At 56.3% G+C, this 22320-nt stretch overlaps 7 protein-coding genes across 7 annotated transcripts; 2 read left to right on the forward strand and 5 right to left on the reverse strand.

Annotated features, from left to right (window-relative positions):
- Positions 1–188: 188 nt before the first annotated feature.
- HRG_01952 (fungal specific transcription factor domain-containing protein) lies at positions 189–1241 on the reverse strand (the record flags this gene model as incomplete). The annotated part of the gene is made up of 1 exon (XM_044860423.1): positions 189–1241. The coding sequence occupies one exon, from the start codon at positions 1239–1241 to the stop codon at positions 189–191; it is 1053 nt and encodes a 350-aa protein (XP_044724056.1).
- A 985-nt stretch (positions 1242–2226) lies between these two features.
- Positions 2227–2436, reverse strand: HRG_01953 (uncharacterized protein; the record flags this gene model as incomplete). Its single annotated transcript, XM_044860424.1, has 1 exon — positions 2227–2436. The coding sequence occupies one exon, from the start codon at positions 2434–2436 to the stop codon at positions 2227–2229; it is 210 nt and encodes a 69-aa protein (XP_044724057.1).
- A 285-nt stretch (positions 2437–2721) lies between these two features.
- HRG_01954 (dihydroorotate dehydrogenase domain-containing protein) lies at positions 2722–4152 on the forward strand (the record flags this gene model as incomplete). Its single annotated transcript, XM_044860425.1, has 1 exon — positions 2722–4152. One exon carries the CDS (start codon positions 2722–2724, stop codon positions 4150–4152), a length of 1431 nt encoding a protein of 476 aa, XP_044724058.1.
- A 2672-nt stretch (positions 4153–6824) lies between these two features.
- On the forward strand, positions 6825–7617 carry HRG_01955 (uncharacterized protein; the record flags this gene model as incomplete). Its single annotated transcript, XM_044860426.1, has 2 exons — positions 6825–7110; positions 7304–7617. 2 exons carry the CDS (start codon positions 6825–6827, stop codon positions 7615–7617), a joined length of 600 nt encoding a protein of 199 aa, XP_044724059.1.
- A 925-nt stretch (positions 7618–8542) lies between these two features.
- Positions 8543–11257, reverse strand: HRG_01956 (uncharacterized protein; the record flags this gene model as incomplete). The annotated part of the gene is made up of 3 exons (XM_044860427.1): positions 8543–10778; positions 10839–10919; positions 11007–11257. The coding sequence occupies 3 exons, from the start codon at positions 11255–11257 to the stop codon at positions 8543–8545; spliced, it is 2568 nt and encodes an 855-aa protein (XP_044724060.1).
- A 1503-nt stretch (positions 11258–12760) lies between these two features.
- HRG_01957 (GLEYA domain-containing protein) lies at positions 12761–14266 on the reverse strand (the record flags this gene model as incomplete). The annotated part of the gene is made up of 1 exon (XM_044860428.1): positions 12761–14266. The coding sequence occupies one exon, from the start codon at positions 14264–14266 to the stop codon at positions 12761–12763; it is 1506 nt and encodes a 501-aa protein (XP_044724061.1).
- Positions 14267–18184: 3918 nt separating this feature from the next.
- HRG_01958 (RNase H domain-containing protein) lies at positions 18185–18526 on the reverse strand (the record flags this gene model as incomplete). The annotated part of the gene is made up of 1 exon (XM_044860429.1): positions 18185–18526. One exon carries the CDS (start codon positions 18524–18526, stop codon positions 18185–18187), a length of 342 nt encoding a protein of 113 aa, XP_044724062.1.
- Positions 18527–22320: the final 3794 nt, after the last annotated feature.

Genomic DNA, 22320 nt, shown 5'->3' on the forward strand with positions numbered 1-22320 from the left:
CTCAGCTCGTTGGCCGTGAAACGTCATTCAGCCCGACCATTGTCGTCCTGTTCCACCAGAACCGACCACTGGGACGGATTCGGCGGGACCGAAAGAGAGAACGAAAACGAGATGCATATCGGGAGAATCATAAAGCACACCGCCCCGTCCCTGTCGACTCGTCCCCAGCCATAAAACAAGCCAAGTCCCTAGCCGTCGTCGCCGTTGAGGAGTGGAGGCACCTTGCCGCTCTCCACCACCTCCAACGGCCACTTGGTCATGGCCAGCCAGTCGCCCGTCAGCGACTTGGCGATGCAGCGCACTTCATAGACGCCGGCCCCGCCAATCCACCAGACATTCTTATAGAGGGAAAGCAGAGCAAAGTAATACGACAGGAGCACCATGGCCCGCGGGTGCCCTTCTTGAACCAGCTCGATGAACCTCCCCTTGACCAGCATGGGAAAGATGATTAACCTCCTGCAGACCTCGGCCACCTCGTCCTTCCTAACGGCCTCGACGGCGCCCCCGAGGTAGCTCAGCGTCGTTTCGTAGGCGTCCTGAATCTCGGCATCCCACGGCTCGTCGGCGTCTCGCCTGGCATCGCGCTGCAGCATGTACTCGAGGCCCTTGCGCCGCATCTCGCCGAACCGTTCGCCCTCGTCGTTGATGACGGGGCTCGTGTGCAGCAGCTTGTACGCCACCGACTGTGGGTTGTCCCCGACAATCTTGAAGGCGGCAAGGAAGACGGCCGTCGTGCTCGCATTCATCATCAGCCACTCCACCGGCGGCTCGTACGGCTGCCTCGGGCGCTCCTGCAGCAAGGTGAAGGAGCAGACGCGGAACAAGCTCGACGTCAGACACACGACGTCGGCGTTGGCGGCGCAGATGCTCGCCAGCGCCTTGTTGTGCTCCCGCAGCGCCATGGAGAGGTACCTGCGATGCGCGTCGGCGACGGCCGGCTCCTTGTTCTTGTCCGAGGCGGCGAAATGCAGGGCCGCAAGCGAATACATGCAGTAGAGCAAGGCATCCGACTTGAGGGCCAGCTCGGGAATATGGGTGCAGTACAGGAAGCGGGTCTTGTCGTCGATGGCAATGGTGCCGCCCGTCTCCGTAACGTACCGAAGCATCAGCTTGAGCTCCATGAGCCGGCGATCCCTCGTCTCGGGCGGATCCTCCGGGTCGGCGCTGCCGGCCGGCCGACTGATGGCCGCCGCGACACGTGCTTCAGCCGTGCCAGAGCCAAACGGGGCGGCCGGGACCATGGAGGGCTCGCGGGGGGGAACACGGTCGTAGAAGCAAGCGGCCCGGTGCCGCTCGCAATTGTCGCAGACGGGCTTTGCTTCATTGCACTAGGCACAACGCCCGGGCGCCGACAAGCAGCAGGCGGGCCGAGTCAGAGCCAGGACAAAGTCCGGTGCCCTGGCTTAGCCGGGTGACGGAGCGAGGCTGCTCACCTTGACTCTCCGTTGTCGGCATCGCTGGCATCCGTACCGCGACTTTTTATGGCTCAGCTTGGGAGCCCGATGGGGAGCGGCGGAGGCGACGCCGACGTAGTACTGGCTGAACATGGATGCGACTCGGCGGAGAGGGATGAGGGATGCAGTCCCTGCTGGGGCTCGCGATGCCGGGATGGGTTCTGGTGTCTATCACCGCAGAGGACGAGAGGAGCAGGTTGGGCATGGCGTGGGGACGGGGGCTCGAAGGAGACACTCCGGTGTTGGCCTGTCGCTGGTGCCATGCAGCTCGCCGCATTCACGAGACTGCGCAGCCACCCCCAGAAAACGACTCTGACGGGACTCCCAGCTTTTTGGTTAGAGCAAGCTCGGCGTGCCGGGGAGCGGGAGAGCTTATTTCCGCCACCTCGGAGGTCAGTCAGGGCGCTCTGAGTTGGATGCCCACGAGCACTGTGGCATGGAGCAACGACGGCATGTCAGCATTTGATGAGACCGAGACTCGATAGAGGTGGTGGTAGGTAGCGGTACGGCGGTGATAGGCGCCGCGAGGTCACATCATGGACTGTGTCAGGGACAGACATCGCAGGCGAGGATCCCGACGCGTCAGACTGGCACTGCAAGGCAAGGCACCGACAAGCATCCGACAAGCATGCCGTGGCTTGCTCGGTACTGTACAGTACGAGACGGAGTACCGCTCCGAAGAATCGTCAGCTTAGCAAGTTCCTTCGCTTGCCCTGCTTCGAGACGTCTCCACGCCCGCCCGTGATTTGTGATTGGCTGAGGCTGCTGCACATCAACCACCTTCGCCGGGGTTCGCCGGGTCATCCTTGCTGAAAAGACCGACGAGACGGTAATCGGCGTCGTTGAATTGCACGTACTGTACGTCGTCAAAGGGGGTTTGTTCGTCTTCGTGATGCTGCAGTCTCCGGTAAGCACGAGCCAGTTCCCGCACGGGGGGAGGTGGTTCCGCACACACGGGATCCTGGGGACGCGCAGAGGCCATGGGGATTTGGGTGCACTGGACGAGCTGCTGTTTGCAGAAGGTCGTGGCTGGCCATGCAACTTGGAGGCTAATGTAAATGGTTGGCCCACGAGATGGAGATGGGAGACACAGTGCGGACTGAAGATCAAATGACCCAACACTGTGCCACGGTAGGCGCGCTCTGCTAGTGGGGTTCGATCTGGCCGGAAGCCGACAATGCTCCCGAATCATCAGCGACCAACATCGCCGACTGCCAGCCATTGCTCGTCGCCGGGAGCCGACACGGCCCCGTGTCCACTGCCCATCATGCCAGCCTCAACGGTAGCAGCACGCGTCGGCTTCAGAACCGCCGAGTCGACCTCCCGTCTGCGTGCCGCCCGAGCTCGATTGCAACCCGCGAGACCCCCCTGTCGGCATGCCTCGACGTCGTCCGCCAGCAACTCGGCAGGGCGTGCAAAAGTCGTCTTGTACGGGAGCGCCCTGGCGGCTTCATTGTCCATTGTTTACCTCTATGCGACCGATACGCGAGCCAGCATCTACCGATGGGTCGTGCCGCCGCTGCTACGACTGGCGTATCCCGATGCCGAGGATGCCCACCACGCCGGCACATCCATGATGAAGCTCCTGTACCAGCTGAATCTTCACCCTCGAGAGCGCGGCTCTTCGCTTGATACGTCGCAACTTTCGGCGCCTGTCTTTGGCGCTCAGCTGAGCAACCCCGTCGGCATCTCGGCGGGCCTCGACAAGGACGGCGAGATTCCCGACGCGCTCTTCGCTCTGGGCGCAGGTGTCGTTGAGATTGGCGGTTGCACGCCGCTCCCACAAGCCGGAAACCCCAAACCGCGCGTCTTTCGAGTGCCCGCGCTCGACGGCATGGTGAATAGGTATGGACTCAACTCTCGGGGGGCCGACGACGTGGCCCATCGCCTTCGAGATCGGTTGCGGAGATTCGCGCGGTCGCTAGGATTGAGCGAGAGAGACGTGCTCGATGGCCAGGCGGGAGTCCCCCCGGGGAGCTTACAGCCGGGACGCCTGTTGGCCGTGCAGATAGCCAAGAACAAGGAGACCAACGAGAGGGACGAGAGGGCCGTCGCCATGGATTACGTCTACTGCGTGCGCAAGCTGGCCCCCTATGCCGACGTGCTGGTCGTCAACGTCAGCAGCCCCAACACGCCGGGCCTCCGAGACCTGCAAGCAACCGAGCCCCTGACAAGGCTACTCAGCGCCGTGGTGGATGAGGCATCAAAAACGGATCGCAAGACGCGGCCCAAGGTCATGGTCAAAGTGTCCCCGGACGAGGATGAGGACGCGCAGATGGAAGGCATCGTGCAAGCCGTCCACGTGAGCGGCGTCGACGGTGTCATTGTGGGCAACACGACCAAGAGACGGACAGGTTTGGTCCCGCAAGGCCTCAAGCTTACCGGCAAGGAGCAGATGGCCATGATGGAGCAAGGGGGCTATTCCGGCCCCGCCATGTTTGGCCGCACCCTGGATCTGGTGACGAGATATCGCAAGCTCCTGGACTCGCAGTCGCTCAGCTCCAAGGCGGGTGCGACAAAAGGCGGCGGCAGCGACGGGCGCAAGATCATCTTTGCGACGGGAGGCATCACAAACGGCGAGGAAGCGTTAAATGTGCTCAACGCCGGCGCGAGCGTGGCCATGGTCTACACGGGACTTGTGTACGGCGGTCCCGGCACTGTGACGAGAATCAAGGCAGAGATGAGACAGCGGACGTGACTTGCGAAGCCCAAGGCCAGCCGCCGGTTGTGTGGACGGGCTAGGATTCGTCCTTAGCATCCCATGCTGCGTCAAGTCCGGTTCACATTGGGGCAAACTTTGCTGTGCCACACATACGCGCGGCCGGGGAGTTTCTGTTGCTGGGACCGACATTGACCGACAAAATGGGGCTGCGCTCCATCTCGATGGCAAGGAGAACGGGGTTTGGTCAAGGTGTTGTCACGAGTAAGAGGCGTCGGGTATGAACATCGGAACGATAGAGAGATCGGGAGCAAGAGGAGCAGCAGATACAGATTTAGAAACGGGGGCTATTTAGCTTTGCCTGATGTCGCCTGTGTTTTGGTTTGCACCTTGTGGCGTTTGCAGATGGACCAAGTAAAAGAAGTCACAACCCCGAAATAGAATGCGGAGTCGTTTGCTTGTCTGGTGTTCCCCACTCAGCCATCGTTCACAGCCACAAAGCATTGGAAAACACCAGAGATGAATCGAGGCGGACTGGCCAAGCGGTTGAGGGTGGGGAGGAGACGACAAGACGTCGCATTTCATGACCCTTTTCTTTCCCTCTTGTCGCACATTTTGGCAACGGGCCACGATCGTTGCCCTGGGAGGATGGGAGACTAGCGATGACAGAGGACTGGGGAATACTGTACAAATGTTGGGGGCCACGATCGCCGCCGTGCATGTACTCCGCCCTGGACGCGTGGATGATGATGGAATGCGTGACGAGGACATGAGGGGTAGCCTACAATGCTGAGGTGTCAGAGTCCCTGGGATATTGGGCAGAAACAAGAGAGGGTAAAAAAACCAGATGGAAAAGAGGATTCAGCTGCAAGTCGGCGACGACTTCGTCTCCCGATCTGCAAGCCGGCGGACGGACGTGTTTTGGCCCGACGAGCAGGAAGAGCGAATAGTCTTTTCGTGTATGACAGAATCCGCGATGTTTCGCGTGCTTTTAGAGTCCCAACTGGTCGAAGAGGAAACGGACAGGAGCTTTATTTCGAGAATAGATGGAACTGAATAGGGAGCGAGTCATGCCATGTATCTATCACGACTGACTCTCCGCCAGCGAGTATGTGCGTTAGCGCGCTTAAATAAGGCGAGGCAGTCTTGGGCAACGTCGTGTGCCACGACAGCAGAGCTGTTGAGGACGCTGGTCAATAATACTAGCTGCCCCGAATAAATGGATGATTGGGTACCCTTGACAGCCCATTGAAAGAGCCTGAACGGAGCCCGAAGGACGCGGAAGAGTGACGACTGACTGCTTCCATCGGCATTTGAGGGAGCGTTTTGAAGAGCATTGTCAGAGGGGGGTGATCCGGGGAGGGGGGGACACTCAGCCCTGGCCCCATGTTATGATGATTGTCCCCCCTTTCCTCTTCTCCCCATGTCGAGGGCGGCTTGGCTTCAAAGGTCGTCTCCGCTTTGCTTGTCCGGGGCCCTCGCCGATGCCAAGCCGCGCGAAACTGGGCTAGCATCCCTCTGACAGAGAGTTTAACGATTGCCTAGACGTGGAAGACGTCAAATGCTCGCTCTCATGTTATTTGCATATTGCATTTAGCTTGCCAAACCACCAAATATAGTCGACGTAAGTCGAGCTTACGTCTTGTCCGGCCGACTAATACGCTATGGTTGACCAGGAGCTCGGCCGAGTGCTCCGCTACCCACCCCGCGCTGACTTGAATAATTACCTGCCTGGATCCAGAGTCGGGCATTTCCTGGAATGGGTCTAGCATGGGGTCCGGTCCATGAAAGACAAGACGAAGGACGGTGTAGTGTAAGAGAGCCAAAAAAGGGCAGCCCTCCAAGCTTGGGATTTGAGCAAGGAACCCTTGCCTTTCCTCATGCGTACATAAATAGTCCTCTCCGGCTTTTTGGGCGCAAGAAGGTAGCCGGCCCAAACGGCGCGAGTCGCCGGTGCGGAGTTGCCAAGAGTTGACCTCAATCAGAGTAAGTTCAAACATGCGCGCTCCAGGAGCCGATGCATTACTACAGGTATTCCTTAGGCTTCATGACAAGAGTGTTATCTTAAATATAGTATCATGGCTGTGAGTGAGGGAAGCGCAAAGTCACACTTTCCTCTCCCTTCCGTCAGGTAGCAAGTTGAGACGAGACACGCACTCGAACAAAGCCACCCTTGACCGCATCGGCTCAGCTACGAAAGTACCTGCAGCGACTGAGTTGTGCTGGATGCATGTAGATCCCTCATTCCTTTTTACATTCAGTGCAAGAAACAGTGACGTATGCTCGCTAGACCGACTGACGATGGCAGCAGGGATGCCTTCACCCCCTGGCTTCTCCTCTCGGCATTGAACCGCCCCCAACCCAAAGCATACCCCTAGAGGCATACAAAGGACCCTTCCCTGCACGGCTCCGTAGATTGCAAGGGCAGCATGCACACATGCCTACCAAGTACATATAACAAGCCTCACCCGCGTCCATCGACTGCTGTCCGAAACCTGCTCTCCGCAATCATTGTCAACCCTTCCATGTTCATATTTTAAACCTTTCATTCTTCTACATTACTTCAGCTGTCTCAGGTCCCCCGAAGACGATATTACTGTCCCATTGACCTTGAAGCACCGCGCCGGGTTCTCTCCTATCGACGACGCTCCTACCATAGTCACTCATCTACAACAAGCACCACCATTGTATCTCAAAGGCACCCGTCCATCATGTACACTGGACAGAAGATCGCCTTAGCCATTGCGCCATTCCTGCTCGCCGCCCAGGCCCTGGACGTCCCCAACGCCTGTAGGGCCATGTGCGCTCCCATCGATGATCTCGAAAGGAGGTGCGACGCCCGCGATGGCCCCAACGAGCAGACCGACGAGACAAATTGCATCTGCGCCGACACCGCCGTCGTGCGCACAATTTTCCCCCTCTGCATGGACTGCATCCGCCAAAATCCCGCCACGAATCGGGGCAACAATGACGATGCTGATGCTGAGGATATCAGGGGTAAGCTTTTTGTCCCATTGCATTGGCTCTCTCCCCTTGGTTCCTCGATATGGCCCCTTTATTACGTTTGACGGCGACTTGGAAGCCCAAATGAAGAGAGATACACACAAGGATGATCAAGGAGCGGGAATGAGCTCTACAAAGCCACTTCCAAGCCACTTCCAGGCCGATGGCTACTGACGGGCGACTCTAGACGCCCAAACCTTCCTGTCCAGATGCGGTGCCGTTAGCACCGCGCGATACAGCCCAGCGGCCACGAGTGTCATTCAGAGCATCAGTGCCTCTGGTACCTCCCAGGCGACTCGGACCGGCGGTCCCCAGGCCACCGGAAGCACAGGAAGCGGTTCCAGCGGAGGCGCAACGGCATCGGCCAGCGGCAGCCGCCCTACCGCCAGCTCCCAGCGCAGTGGCGCCTCGGGCGTGCAGTTGTTTGGTGGCGTCTCTGCCGCCGGCGCCTTGTATGTCGCCGGCGCTTTTGTCGCCGGAGGTCTGTTGATGTTGTGCTGATGGAAAAAACACTGCTTCGTCTTGAGACTGGTTGTGCCGTATGCACACTGGATCCGTTACGATACCATGACCTCATTGACTTTGCCAAAAGACCTTGCCAGAGATGGAGTGCCTGTCTGCTTGAATATAAGGGTTGAAGTGTGGACGCTGCAATGACAAAGCCGGCAAGGCTCCGCCCCCCTTTACGAGTCTTGCGCTTTTTTTGACTTGAATCAATGCTTTCCAATATTAGGTTCTCGAATCTGTTCATGAACTGCGTTGTAAAAGGTGATTTGGGAGATAGAAGACAATGCCCCTAGTGAAGGGCTCGCGAACGGGAATATGAGGTTCGTCCCCTTCCATGTTTAACAAAAACAGGCGACAAATTATCCAGGACAACTTCGGAGTGGTTTGTTCTCGGGACATAAATCAAAGGCTTTTCCAATCTCTGATGCCGCTGTTGAAACTTAACGAGTACTTCAACTCTGTGTATGTCCCACTCGGTTCTCCAGAGGAGAAGACGAATTTGTTTCCGTACAACTTAGTGGATTGATGGCTTGACTATCTGTGGTCAAAGTCATGCGCTTACGCACGCTCTGCTATGTCTGAGTCCTCCATCATGCCAAGGGCCAGTTCTCAGACAACAACTGGCAACACGAATGCGACTCTCTACCCCCGAACTTTTCCCCTAGAGCCGTGAATGCGTTCTTGATTCTCTCTCATCTCCGAGTGCATGAGCTCGAACCCGTCATCCTGATTCGTGTGCACCGGAGAATGAGGGATTCTCTCAAGTCCAGGAGGCACAGGGGGGCAATGCACGAACGCACGGTGATGTGGCTCACGCCTGGTGTATGCCCCCCATGATCCGGCAAAAGACGAAGAATCAAATGACAAAGACAAAGGAAAAGAAAGCCTCTTCCGATAGGCGTCATGGTGCCGCAAGGGATCAGAGACCTTGATAGTCAAAGGCACCCGGAAACAGCTCGGCTGCCCAAGCTGGAATTAGTGGAATCCCGGCATCTTCATCGAGGCCGAACGCCGTATCCTCCGCCATTACCAAACCCGTCGGTTCCTCGACGTATTGGTGATTCCTAGTCATATAACCAATGCCAGCCAAGAAAGGAGTGCCAAAAGCGTCCAGTTTGGTACGCCAGAACAAGTAAATGCCACTCAGCACAGGAAGCAGTTCCCCGGGCAGGATCTCTGGCGGGAATCGGACCTCGTGACCGATGGTTGGCCACCCAAGACTCATCTGGCGCTCGCGGTTTGTGACGATGCGTATGCCCCAGCCGCCGGCCGCGGGGGGTGCGACGAATACAAGGATGATGCGTTCGCCGTTCTGGCCATCAATGGAAAACGTGTCTGCGTGGTCTCCAAGGGCGGCACCAATGCGGCGAGACGAGCCGTCGTGGTAGTCGACCTGGAAGCACAGCGGGCTCACGGATGCGTGAATGGCGGTAATTCTCGCCAGCTCTTCCTCGGACTTGCCCAGGATGAGCACCTCCCCGTGCAAAAAATCGCGGCTCTGGTCTCCTGTGAGCACGGGTTTGCAGAGGCGCATGTCGGCCGGCGGCGGCTCCGGTCTCCACGTGAGCTGGCACGGATCAAACTCATGATCGGCCCACCGCAGGTCTATGACGCGGCTGATGTCGGGACAGTTGAGTACCGTCATGGGCGTGTGTATGAGGTCCACGTGGGCCACAATGCCTCGGATGGTGCGGCGCTTGGTCGACAGGCCGACGACGAAACTGTCGGCGTCGACGTGTACCATGCGGCTCTCCTTGGTCTCGTGGCCCAGCCGGATGCGGTCTCCCGTGGCGAGGTGAACCTCAAGGCCAACAATACGACGCTCGTAGTCGTACCGCGGTGCCAGATTCAACTGTGATGCCCGACATGAGGCCAGGGTTTGTCCGCCCGGAATCACGTCGGACTCTTCGTCGTCCTCGTCGTACCGTTGCGCTTCTTCTTCGTCCACGTCTTCTCCGACGTCCATTTCCTCTCCGTCATCGCCAAGCACCGGCAATGGTTCCGGATCGTCCAGTTCTTGCCCCTTTTCAGACTCGTCGTCTTGATCTTCTGGGACCTCCTCGTCCGGTTCAGGAGACTCGCGCACGTTTTCTTTGCTTCTGAATTCGTGGTGGTGGATGAAAAAGGTAAAACCCGTCACCCAGTCATTCCTGGGAATCTTCACCACTTCACAACGTGCCTTGCGCTCACAACGGGGGTCGTCTTCCTTGTAGCGGTGAGCAAAGGACTCCATCCAGTCATTCTGGAGGATGTCAATGGCGGCCAGAGTTCCCAGGTCGGTCCAGACAATCATCAGACTCGGCTCGATTGTCGTGAGTTCCGGCAAGTTATTCAGAAGCGTCGGTGTGTATATCGACCTTTTCAGAGGTTCGGGAAACACGAGACAGCCGGATCTTTGCATGGAGACCTTCTCAAGCTGGGGAATGAGCGCTCTGAGGTTGACATTCTTGCCAGCCCGCATGAACTCATACTCCCTGGCAAGAACGGGACACTGGTCTTCCCAAATGCGTCGGCGGTTGGAGAGCCCATGCATCTGGGTCTTCCCCGACAGCTTGCTGGCCCCCCAAAGATCTTTGAAGACTTGCGCCCAGTCGACTGGGCCTTGTCTCTCGTAGCGCCCTGGTTCAATGAGGCCGCGCAGAAACGGCATATCCTTGAAGAGGCGTATCTTCCAGGATGTGTTGGTGAGGTGGCAGTTTGCTGCCATCGCCGAGGCCCTTCTCCACTGCATCAACGTCACAACGTCCATCTGGGATGCTATCATGGCTAGCACCTCCGCACTTAGGCGGGTGAATGGATCAGAGTATCTGACCGTGAAGACCCTGCTTGGGTACTGGTATCCGTGCGAGTCTTGAAGGCGCGGGAGTGCGGCGAGATAGACGTCGAGGGGCTTTATGGCCACGGGGGACATGGCAAGGTGCTCCAGGCCCGAAAGGAACGGAACAAAACTCCAAGCATCGAGTTTATCGGTTCCTTCGTAGCCGATGTTAAGTTTTGTCCACGTTCTGCTGCTATCCTCGTCATTGCTCAAGGACGACAGAGCATCGTGCAGTATCTCCTTGTCAAGCTCCGGCACACCCACATATGTGCGGAGAAGCTCGTAGCAGTCTTCATGGAAAGGCACCCAGTAAGGATGCCCTTCGCAGCGGTAGTATCTAGTATCGCCGTTTCAGATATGCTCCGAATTCTTCGCGTCTCTTGCGGCCTTGACTTACGCTTTGAGCGACAGACCGGTGGCAGTCTCGAATGACGACTCTTCTTGGTCATCATCTCCGGCAAGATCGGACAAGGTTACACTGGAGAAGTTGGCTGGTCAGAGTCTTGCCCTCACCAGTTTCACAGGTTGCCCTGGATACAAGTGAGTCTGGATCGGGGTCACCTACTTGTAAGGGTACGTGCTGGCCGGGTCGTCTCCCAGCAGGCGTACGTGATTTAGCCAGAGTGTCTCCGTATTTCGATTTTCGAAGAAGTCATGGGCGACACCCTGTTCGTCGACTCTGCCACTTCTTTTGTCCACGGGCTGTCGTGGTACTTGTCGCGTCAGGAAGACGCCGCACAACGCACAGTCAACCTTGTGGTACTGCCAAGTCTCTGGAATGACAGCACTCGAGAGATGAGATGGAGGTGCACTCATTGCGGAAGTTTGAATCGAGACCCAAGTGCCGTGTGAAACGCAGGCCGGCGGCGGCAAGAACCAGACGTGTGAACGGTACCAGCCGAGATGAGTGGGTAAGCGAAGCAATAGAGAGGTTGAGAGCTTAGTGGAGGGCCCCGTGTAGCAAGGAGAGGTTGTTATCAGGGAAAGGGGTGCTGTTGTGGCAGAGAAAAGAGACCTAAGAGGAGGGTGGTGGAGGAGAGGGGAGGAAAAGGAAGAATGGAGGGGGCGGGCTGTTGTAGTTGAAGTAGGAGTTTCGTGCAAACGAGCTCTGGGACGTCCTGGTGATCAAGAGAGACGCAGCCAAAGAACAGCCCAGGGCCAATGAATTGGATGGAAAGTGGCAACCTTGTTGCTGGGGCTTCATTGGTCCAGGGGGGGGGAGTGACCGGCTGAACAGCTGCCAGCACACAACAAGACAGCCCCGAACGCCAAACGACAAAGCACCTTTACTCGCGTCATGCCCGTTGTTTATTTTGTGTGCTTCTTCAAAAAACCTTTTGTGGAATCTCGTTCCTGTTGCCTGCCTCGAGGCCTGAGGCGCCCACGAGCGCTGTTTCTCCCCCCCCAGCGCTTTGAAAGACGCCGCAGAGACTCGCCACGCCCGACCTCCACCCTCTTCTCGCATGGTTCTGCCAGGTTTCTTGCTAGGCGGACGTGATTCTGTCCTTTGACCGCGGCCGGGATGTGGCTCTGGTTGCCCGTTCGGCTCCCACCCCCGTCTCCCCCCAACGCGACGACAAAACATGCACGCGGGTTTTTGATTATCCTGGCTTCCACGCACCCCCTTTCGCGCCATTTTCCTGCGTCGCCACGCTTGAATCTTGTTCAAGTTTCGAGCCACATGTTTCTCCGTCACCGTTTACTTGTTGCTGCACGTTGCTGACTTGATCCCTTTCAAAAGGGGCTCCCAGGTCTCGCACAGCTGCGGAACTCCAGCCACGAGAAAGAAATCGATTCGAAACGGCGCAGTTCGAAATGCAAACCGACGCTAAAAACAAGTGGACAGCGTGTGGATTCTACAGAGGTTGAACAAAGCCGGCGCTCTGCATACCTTTCCACCTCCCTTTGTGGTCACTGGGCTGGAAATTCTCGCCTGCCAACCAAGTAAAAGCATTTGTAACAAGCATTTTTTGGTCTGTCGCGCTCTTGAACCGAAGCACCCATCCGGAGAGGGTAGATACCCCCCCCCGCCCTTTTGTTCGTGTCCTTTTCCACAAGGCTACGTGCTAATGTTCAGTCACTTTATGGAGGTAGAGAAGAATCTTTGGCAAGCAATAACGAGTTCACATTGTCCTATCTAAGCAAGCGGCCCGCTATCCCCCTCTGAGCCCGGAGAAGTGGCTGAGCCACCAAGCAGGATCGTGTTTGTTTTGTCCTATCTAAGCGAGCGTGCATTATCATGAGCATTATCATGAGGTCCTCCGGCCAAGCATGAGCATTTACTATGGGATTCATCGATTAGTAGCCTTTATTAGGCTACTAATAGCCGCCAATCGGGGGTTGGGGCTTGGTGTACTTGGGGGGAGGGTGAGGGTGAGGGTGAGGGTGGGGTTGAGGGTGGGGTTGAGGGTGAGGGTGGGGGTGAGGGTGAGGGTGAGGGTGAGGGTGAGGGTGAGGGTGAGGGTGAGGGTGAGGATGAGGGTGGGTGTTGGTGTGCTTGTGCTTGTGGTGATCAGCAGTCTTGGCCTTGTCGCCGTACGGGTTGCTGGCTTCGCAGTTCTCCGTGACGACGTAGCTGCCCTCGTTGCTGCCGGTCAGCTTCTTGCCGTCGGGAGCATAGATGTCGAGGTTCAGGTAGCCGGCGCCGTTGGTGTTGCCCCAGAGAATGCGGATGGGATAGTAGACACCGGCCTTGATATCCTTGTAGATGGTCTGCGGCTTGTTCTCGCCATACCAGAACTGAACAATATCGGCGTTCTCGCGGGTCGGATACTTAACATGTTTATCACCAAACCACATGAGGGTGACATCGTCAGACTTAGGCGAATAGAACTTGTACTTGCCACTCTGGCAGGCGAAGAGGAACGTCCGGTACTCCATGGCGGCGTTTGCGTAGGTCTTGTTTCTGGCGTCCGAGATGAGCGCAATGTCGGTGACGACGCCGGACTCAAGAGGCTTCTGTTTCAGGAAGTATCTGAGGTCAAACGACTTGTAGCTGCTGCTGAAGTCCTTGATGAAGGGGTTCGAATAGCGGTTGAACTTCACACCGGGCTTGCCGCAAGTGGGAGTAGCACAAGGCTTCCTCGTCGGTGTCGGGTAGTGCGTCGGCTTGATGGGCGTGGGCCTGTGGCAGCTCTCGCACTGGAGCCTATCGACCTGCCGGATGAGGGCCTTGAGGGTGGCCTTGATACGGCGGACGTCATCCTTGCAGCCCGTGGGGCCGTGCTGGAAGCCGAAGTCGCCGTGGTTGCCCCCGTGGCCGTGGTTGCCACCGTGGCCGTTGTTGCCGACTCCGCCGTGGTTGCCGTCTCCGCCGTGGTTGCCACCGTGGCCGTTGTTGCCGTCTCCGCCGTGGTTGCCGCCATGGCCGTGGTTGCCGCCGTGGCCGTGGTTGCCACCGTGGCCGTTGTTGCCGTCTCCGCCGTGGTTGCCGCCGTGGCCGTGGTTGCCACCGTGGCCGTTGTTGCCGTCTCCGCCGTGGTTGCCGCCGTGGCCGTGGTTGCCGGCTCCGCCGTAGTTGCCGACTCCGCCGTGGTCGCCGCCGTGGCCGTGGTTGCCACCGTGGCCGTTGTTGCCGTCTCCGCCGTTGTTGCCGTCTCCGCCGTTGTTGCCGTCTCCGCCGTGGTTGCCGGCTCCACCGTGGTTGTCCCCTTGGCCTTGGTCGTTCCCGTAACCATAGCCACCCGCCTGGATATCGTGGGCTTCGTTCATCTCTGGCGTCTCCTGGACGCCAACGGCCTGCTTGTCGGCGACGGCCTGGCCCTCTTGGGTGAGGGCGAAGCCGTTGCCCACGAGGAGGGCGACTGCAGCAATGCTGAACTTCATTTTGCCGCGTTGGAAAAAAAGAGGTTGAAAACCTAACAATCAAAGACCAGTCGGGAAGATGTGGCTGATGCTAGATCTCAGGCTTTGCTGTGTCACTGAAGCGTGTGATGGTGAGCTGATGAGGAGAAGAGTTGGTTTGGGGGTCCGTCTGGGCTCACTTTATAGTCGGATGGCAACCTGTTCTGCTTCTTCTGTTCGACTCCATCCATCGATTACAAGACTCGGTCGAGTCCATTCTGTTCGACCTAGGTTACGCAGGGCATAGCTTTGCTGGAATGTCCCGACTAGTTCTGCTATGGAGGCTGGAATCCGCAGCCCAGGCGTCCAGGAGTAGCAGACAGCCTAAGGCTGGAGAAAGAGAGCGGCAGAGCCATATGGGCCAGCATGGTGTCGGTCCCGATGGTGCGGGAGGCGGGAAGCCGCTACTAGGAATTTGAACAAGAGCGGCAAGTTTCGAAAAGAGGAGAATCTTTCGTGGAAGCGGGGAATAGAGTGCTCACCAGAGACTCCCTTGACAAGATAGTGTCAAACAGAACAGCTACGCTAAGCCAAGCTGCCGGCCCAGTCGCCCTGGGGGAGCATTCCACTTTTGCCGTCGTAGCTTAGCACGCCAATCACTCTGGCAGCGCAAGTCTAGCTGGCATGCCGGTTGCCGGAGTGCGGCACGTGAAATATAGGAGGCTAGCTAGCTAGTCCTCGCTGCCGTGGCAGCAGCTAGTTTGAGTCGAGGCGAGGTGCTCTCTCCCTTCCCCTGGACTAGTCGTTCGTGCAGAGACAAAGGTCAAGACATGAACTCAAGACTAAACTCGGCGACAAGGTTAAGCTGCAACGTGCAAATAAACCACCATGACGTAAGTAGCCGCTATCTTCTCAGGTTTCTTGCTGGTTCGGAAGGGTCTTCACTTCAAGTCTGTCCATCTTTCAGAGATGGGTTCCGTTTGACCCTTGGCCGGGGTTCTCAAACCGACTGTCTTTGCCCAAGCCCCGGCACAATCAGATTGAACCATTGCCACACCACTACCTTTTCACTGCTTACATGCTGCAGCAGAAAATGTGTGCCCCTCTCGATACGTGTTCTTGCCCTTGAAGCCGCACCAGCAATGCAGCCGCAGAAGCTAGTTCCAGTTCACTCTTGGCCCAGTGCAGCGACGCCGTCGACGGCCTCTGCTGCGGGGATTGCCATTCCTGTGCTGGAGGCCACTGTCGCTCTATGCCACTGCAGACCTGGGGACAGGCTTGCAACGGGCTGGGCAACGATCAGAGATCTGTCGATTCACTGGCCATCTGAGATTCTGTCTCACTGAGGCCATGCCGTTTGGAGCGTTCAGCGTCGGCCTAAATTTCTCGTGACAAATGATGCGATTTCGGAACAAAGCATCCATGAGCTCACTTAATTTCGTCTTTCCGCAATGTCAATGGATGTCCAGTTGCTCTTGCGGCACCCGTTGATCGAGCGGCGTGGTGTGGCTAGCAACACTGGGCCTTTTCCCGGCCAACTCCATGTGCTCACTGCTTGAATCAGCCGAGTTGAGACATGGACCAAGTCTAGTACACCACTACCAGGTAGATAGGACAGCGACATTTATGCGGAGGCTCGAAAAGTTCAGACGACAGGAGTATTATGGTTCGGCATGAGGGACTTAGACTGGACAACGGCGTTTCGTAACAATTATATGGACATGTCGAATGATGGGAAATCCCTTGCTGTCAAATTTGTAATCACTGGATGATGAAAAGGACTAGCCTCCAGTCGTGCAGAGAGGCAAAAAAGGGTTGAGAGAGCCACACAACTCCACAGCTTGCGGAGCAGAGTGGCTTCGTTTGCCAATGACTGCAGCGCCCCTGTCAAAAGCCGTTCCGGAGCTATTGGGTGACTTCTGGACTGGCCCTCGAAGCTTCAGACAGCAAGACGGAGAAGTGGCTGATGAATGTCGTTGCACGCGCCTCACGAACTGGGTAATCAATTCACTGCGATTTGGCCAACTGGATGACGAGCTGGGTATATAAATTACATGTAACACGATAACCGCATTACGAGCGCACATCTCTGTAGCAGTTTCAATCCGGGGCATCGACCCGTGGCCTCCTCTGCCCGCTCAACCCGATTTTCACTGCGAAGCTGCAACTTGCCTCTTTCACGGACACAAGACCGAAACCACCCATAGAGGCGAAAGCTGAGCGTAAGTTTGCGGTGCGGGGATGGAACGTTTTCTTTTGTACGAAGCAGATTCGACCGGTAACCGTCGGCAACCCACTCCTCCCCTCGATCCATTGTCTCGGGCTGCTAGTTATCGTGAGGAAGAGATGCGGCAGGCAGCTCAGGAACGATATTGATCGCCCATCATTGGTCGTCAAAGAGGGCCAAATGCATCCACAACGAAGTCGACACTTTGCGATGGATTTGGATGCCAGATCCCGGCTCCTTGTCGAACCCCTCGACCTGTATTTCGTGGCCGACTCTTAGGCTAACCAAGAAGTATCTGGCGCCGTCTTGTATTCAAGCAAGTTTTACGAATACAGGGGACTGTTTTGTATTTTCCTTTCGCAGGGCGGCCAAGTGTCTGCATCAGCCACATAAGATCTAGGTCTCCCGTGAAGTTCGAATTGCATGTGTGCAGCATGATCAATCCAGACTGTCGGCCCTGAAAGTTTAATGGACTTCAAGTAGCAGTTTTCTTCCTGATTAATGTATGATCGGCAATATTATATGTACGGACTCACTTTCAACCATGATATCTAGCTTGCCGGTCCTGCATCGTGTAGACGGCTCAAGCTCACGCGTCGAATTCGTACTTGGTATCCAGTACAGTACGATCTTGACAGAATTTGTGTCAGGATGTACAGTCTTGGCCGGGACATGGGGGATTTCATCCTGCATTCCAACCGGCTGCTATACGTTTTCAGGACCCGGCGCAAAGTGTTGATGCACAGGCCGGTCTTATTCCGAGACATGCCTTTCGAAAAATGGATGGCCTGCAAGAAGAGTGTCACGGTGGCTTCGGTCGTGATGGAGACGCATGGCTAAGCCGCTCGGTAAACGCTCGACTCGTTGCTAGATATCTTCCCGGACCAGTCCTTTCATTTAGGCCGGTAAGCACTAAAACTTGTGGAAACGTTGACCTTGAGTCCGAATCAAATGAACCGAGCGTTGTGAGTGTTGCCCGCAGTGTCAGATCAACTGCACACAGTGGCCAAGTCTCGCCACTACAGTCACGGAACAGTCTCGAACAACATAGATGTCTTAAATTATGTACCCTCGATGCAACAACTGGAAAATGGCAGGAGTCGGTTTAGTTTAGTTTAGTGTATTTTCCGTCCAGCAACTTTTGGTCGCTCAGGTCTCCGCAGGGGAGCACAGGACGTGCTGAGCTAGCAGGTGTCTACATGCTACATATCGTACACTTCACCCACTATCCAGCATTTCATCGGCTCAACGGCGCTCATGACAAACCTGTTGCCCGTCAGCGGGACGTCCAGGCATGAAGAAAGCTGTCCCGTGGTCAGATCAGCCAATTTGCTTCTGGGGCCTTGCAGCCCTTGATGACCTCGGCGATCGCATGGTCGCGAGACCTTGACGCCGCCCGAGATCGGAGCAGGTAACAGAAAGGATTGAGAGGAAAGGTAGGGTGAGAGAGGAGAATGATGACCGTCTAGTGGCGTGGGCAGATCCCTCCGAAGAAGGAGCTCGCTTTCGCCAGCCTGACGAATTTGTCAAAGTCCTTGCCGATTGCGCGGTTGATGGCTGCAGCCGGCCAAGGTGCAAGCCGCATACGATGCCGTGGCGCAACCTTTCTGCAGTAAAAGATGTGTGCTGGCTCTTTTCGTCTTCCGCACGAGCACGTCAGTCGCGCATTGTCGTGACCAAACCTTTCGTGGTAGTCAGCAAAATCCCCATGGTGGGTTCTTGCTGCAAGCAAGTTACGAAGCAGGGGCCGAGAGCGCCAATTCTGACGGGCAGCTGGTTGTGGCTTTAAGCCTCAGGTCTCTGTATCGCTCCGGCGCAGAGGCTTCCCACCAGGCCTTGAAAGCCTCTTCCGGCTGCTGTCGGGCAATCTTTCGCAGGTGCGCTAGCGTCGGGACGTTATCAGCGGGTTCTGGCAGTGATGCTCCCGCCTTTGCCAGAGCATCAGCCTCCTCGTTGCCTGGGATGTCAGCATGGCCGGGGATCCAATGGACCTCCACAGCTCCGTATTTTCGCGCCAAAGATTGAAACTCAAGGAAGACCTCTTGCGAGGAGTCGCTCGGCGTGCCCGTAAGCATGTTGCGGTCGCGAGGTTGTCGAGGCAGACAAAGATGCGGTCAGTTTCTGGAAGGCTCACCGCAGCCTTCAACCTCTCAACGCACCTTTCGCCTCAGCGTCGAAAATCTCGGCGGGCCCGAGACGGCCCTTGTCGCGCAAGACGGTGGATCCGTCCCGATGAACAACATAGCCATATCCGGCGTGGCCTTCGGTAGAACGGGACCCGTCGGAATAGACGACCAGAGTTCGGGGCGATAGTGCCTGGAGCCAATCGCGAAATTTCTTCGCCGTCTCATTTTCGATGCACTCTGCAGAGGCGCAGTCTGCTCTTCGACAAATCCGCGCTGCAGCAAGGCAGGCCTTGGGCAGCTTGGTAGCAATTCGTCGGAGCGCCGCAGCCTAGTCCGGAAGGGTTTTGGCTGCTTTTGGTACTTCAGCTTGATCATTTCATTCAGTATAGGGGCTTTTGGCCTCGACGTGCGCTTCACGAGCGGATGAGCTTCGTCCAGGGATTTGAGACGCGCAGCAAATGCAGTCCGGCGCGCCTCGAGCAGCAGAGGGACCGGCGGTATCCCTGCCTCCCGGTGCAGAACATTCGTTGGTGTAGTTCTCCACACTGGCAGGATAGCCCGAAGAGATGTGTAGAGTGCCTTGCTCATCTTCTTTACGAGGTGTCCGATCCTGGACGGTCCTTCCTTGCCCGGCTTGGTCCAGCGCGGGCGCGTAGAACCAGGATACCAGACCTCCGCCGCGTAGAGCAGCACTGGAATGACGCAAGCGCAGACCGCTCGTCGCACAGCGCTCGGTAGAGGACCATGCCTGGTGTTTGTCAGTCTCCTGAGATGGAAGGCGACTGCTTGCGCTGGCCGTCCATTTCTCGACATGAGTCTTGAAAGACAGAGTGCTGTCGAGCCAGACGCCGAGCCAACGCATCGCCCGGCCCGGCCGTTTCTCAAATTCGCCATGGAGCACTGGCGGCGCCGTCTTGGGCGTCGTTCGAGAGAAGTGCATCACTTCTGTCTTCTCAGGGTCGAAGGAGATCCCGTTGGCGGCGCCCCACGATACAAGCTCACGCACATGATGAGATGCTTCGGCGGACGTCTCATCCAGGCTATCGCCGACGCAAAGGATGGCAGTGTCGTCCGCATAGCCGAAACGCCCTTTTGAGCTGCCCAAGCGGTAGATTGGTTCCGTATACAGTAGGAAGAGGATCGGCGAGACTGGCGATCCCTGTGGCAGCCCGCACTGGAGAGGCGATGAATTCGTTGCGATATCTTGATAGCGGATGCGTGCCGACCTGTCTTGCATAAACGAGCCGACCCATCGCGCGAGGTTCGGTGGCCACCCTTGCTCCCGTAGGCGAAGGATCAATCTGTTGCGGAGGACTGTGTCGAAGGCGCCCTGAATGTCCAAAGTCACCAATGTTGCAACCTGCTTGCAGGCAAATGCCTCCTCGATGTCATGAATCAAGGCAGCAACGAGATCCACGGCCGATCTCTTCGGGAGCGCGCCGGCTTGTTGTGGGTGTAGTACGCCGAAATGGACCGAGGCCCACGCTAGACGCCGTGCGATGAGCCGCTCGAGGCCCTTGCCGAGACAGGACAAAAGGGAGATGGGGCGCCAATGGCAGGAGTCGGGTGCAACGGGGCTAATCATCTAGGGTAGGTCGGGGTTATGTCGATAGCAGCACCATGCTCGGCCTCGATATGAGTAACAGGCCTAACTGACGATCGACCTCTACAGCCTGGTATTTCTCACCATAATTCACAGCATAACTATGTCAGGTACGTCTTAGGGCTGCCCGCCAAGAGTATATGTGCTTTCTTTTTCCACGTGCATAATGCGTGTAACACACACAATGACAACATGGTTCTGCCTTAAGCCGCCCCTCTCGCCGTCCGAAGTCACGCTGGGCTTAATTGGTTGCTTTACCGATGTAACTATTCCTGAGTTGGTTCATTATCCTGGGTAGAGGTGACTAGTCTGAAGGTTAACAAGATGATGAGGCAATGATGCACCAGGAGGTCCGTTGCCGAGTAGCAGCCCGCTCAGAATCATCGATAGGGTTTGCCGTCGGCAGAACACAAGCACCAGCAGTGGGGCACTGGAACATTGGTTAGGTAGGTTTGCATGGCCAGCTGCAATCATCCGTCCTACAGGGAATGGACAGAACACCGCTGATGCGTACTCTAAATTCAATCGCTACTGGTGTCGACAATCCAGCCATGAGAGTGCTCGGTACAGAAATCTTGGACAGCTTTTCACAAGATCTGCTTCTCAGTCAGTACTTGAGCATGCTTGTGTAAACATTTCGTCCTAAAACGTCTTCTTGGTTTAACCCTGCTCGCAATCTTATCAGCCGGTGCCAAGAAAAGCTGGTGGCCGGGGTAAGAAAGCCCAAAGCCTTCGGTCCTTTTTCCGCGGGAAATTTTGCAGAGCATGCTCTTGGGTCATCCTTGAACCCCAACGCCAGTTGTTTTTTCCGTGATTGGCGGAGCATAGTCGAGTCGAAAACTCTTGTTCGTGATGACAGCGAACATTAGTCCCTTTACTCTGCAAAGAGGAACAGATCCGCAACGTTGCGCTTCTTCAGCTTTACGAAGAATTAACCCCTGAGCCGTACGGCCCTGACATCTTCGTGTTTACTTGGAATCAGCAGGCCAAGCTGGGATAGAGTGGGCTGTTCCGCCTGGCATGCTCACCAGAAGCTATAAATAGCTATGCAGTGATGAGTGATGTCAGAAAACAACACTGAGACTCAAAGCCCAAGCCGAATAGACGGTCACGGCGAAGTAACACGGAAATAACGCCAAGGAAACAAAATGACAATGAACACAAGACTACTTAGAGAACGGTCCGACGTAGTACGCAAGCTGTGCTGTCCAGACTAAGTCATGAATGTGTCCTCGCCAAGTTCAAAACAAGTCATGAAATCAAAAGTAAAAGAATGCAGATGAACAGGAGCTGAATTCGAGCCGGCCAGAGAAAAGACGAGAGCAATCGTACCGCCAGACTCACCGGCCTACGAGTCCCCCACTTGGCAGGCTCGGCAAGCAAATTCATGGGCCGGTTATCCTGGCCGTAATACAGTTATACAGTAGTTAGCAAAGTTACTGAGAAAACAAGGGCTCCAAGAATTCTTTGTGTATACAGAGTAGAGGGCAAAGGCTTGTGGAGTTTGGAGTCCACCCAGTGTGAGAAATATGGTTTGTATACCCAAAGTGGCACGAGTCAGCCATCTCTGTCAGTACATGTAGTGACATAGATCCCGTTCCGCTTCCCGCGAGGCCGAACGGGCTGTTCGTTGCCGTAACCCAATATACGAGTCAACAGGAGAGCCATTGGCGGGCCAGTGGACCAGGGGTGGAGGCAGAGCCCCTGAGCTGATCTGTCGCATGTGTCTAGCCAAAGTATGTAGAGAGGAAACGTCCCAACGTTGACAAAGCCTGGCCTACTTGTGCTGTACGGTATAAGATATGTACAATCCGTGCGTGTAGTGCGCTGCATGCGCGTGCGACTGTCATCATCCACCAGCCTGAAAGCAGCGTGGCCCATTGTATGATCCGGATGATCTCAACATACCAGGGGAATAAAGTGGTCTATCTGCTATGTATGTATATATAGACATACAGTGTACAATTTGCACACGCTGTCCATGTATCACTATGAGCTCCGTGTGACTACAGCCGGATGGACGTCGAGAAATGAACAACGAAGTTGACCCGACAGCCATCAAGGCACATTAGCTTTCTTCCTTTCCCCGTTTCTCGTAACGGGAAAGTAGGGTCACCACTACTTGTACATGAAATTGACG

The sequence above is a fragment of the Hirsutella rhossiliensis genome, assembly GCF_020360975.1.
Source record: "Hirsutella rhossiliensis strain HR02 chromosome Unknown scaffold00002, whole genome shotgun sequence".
Taxonomy (NCBI): domain Eukaryota; kingdom Fungi; phylum Ascomycota; class Sordariomycetes; order Hypocreales; family Ophiocordycipitaceae; genus Hirsutella; species Hirsutella rhossiliensis.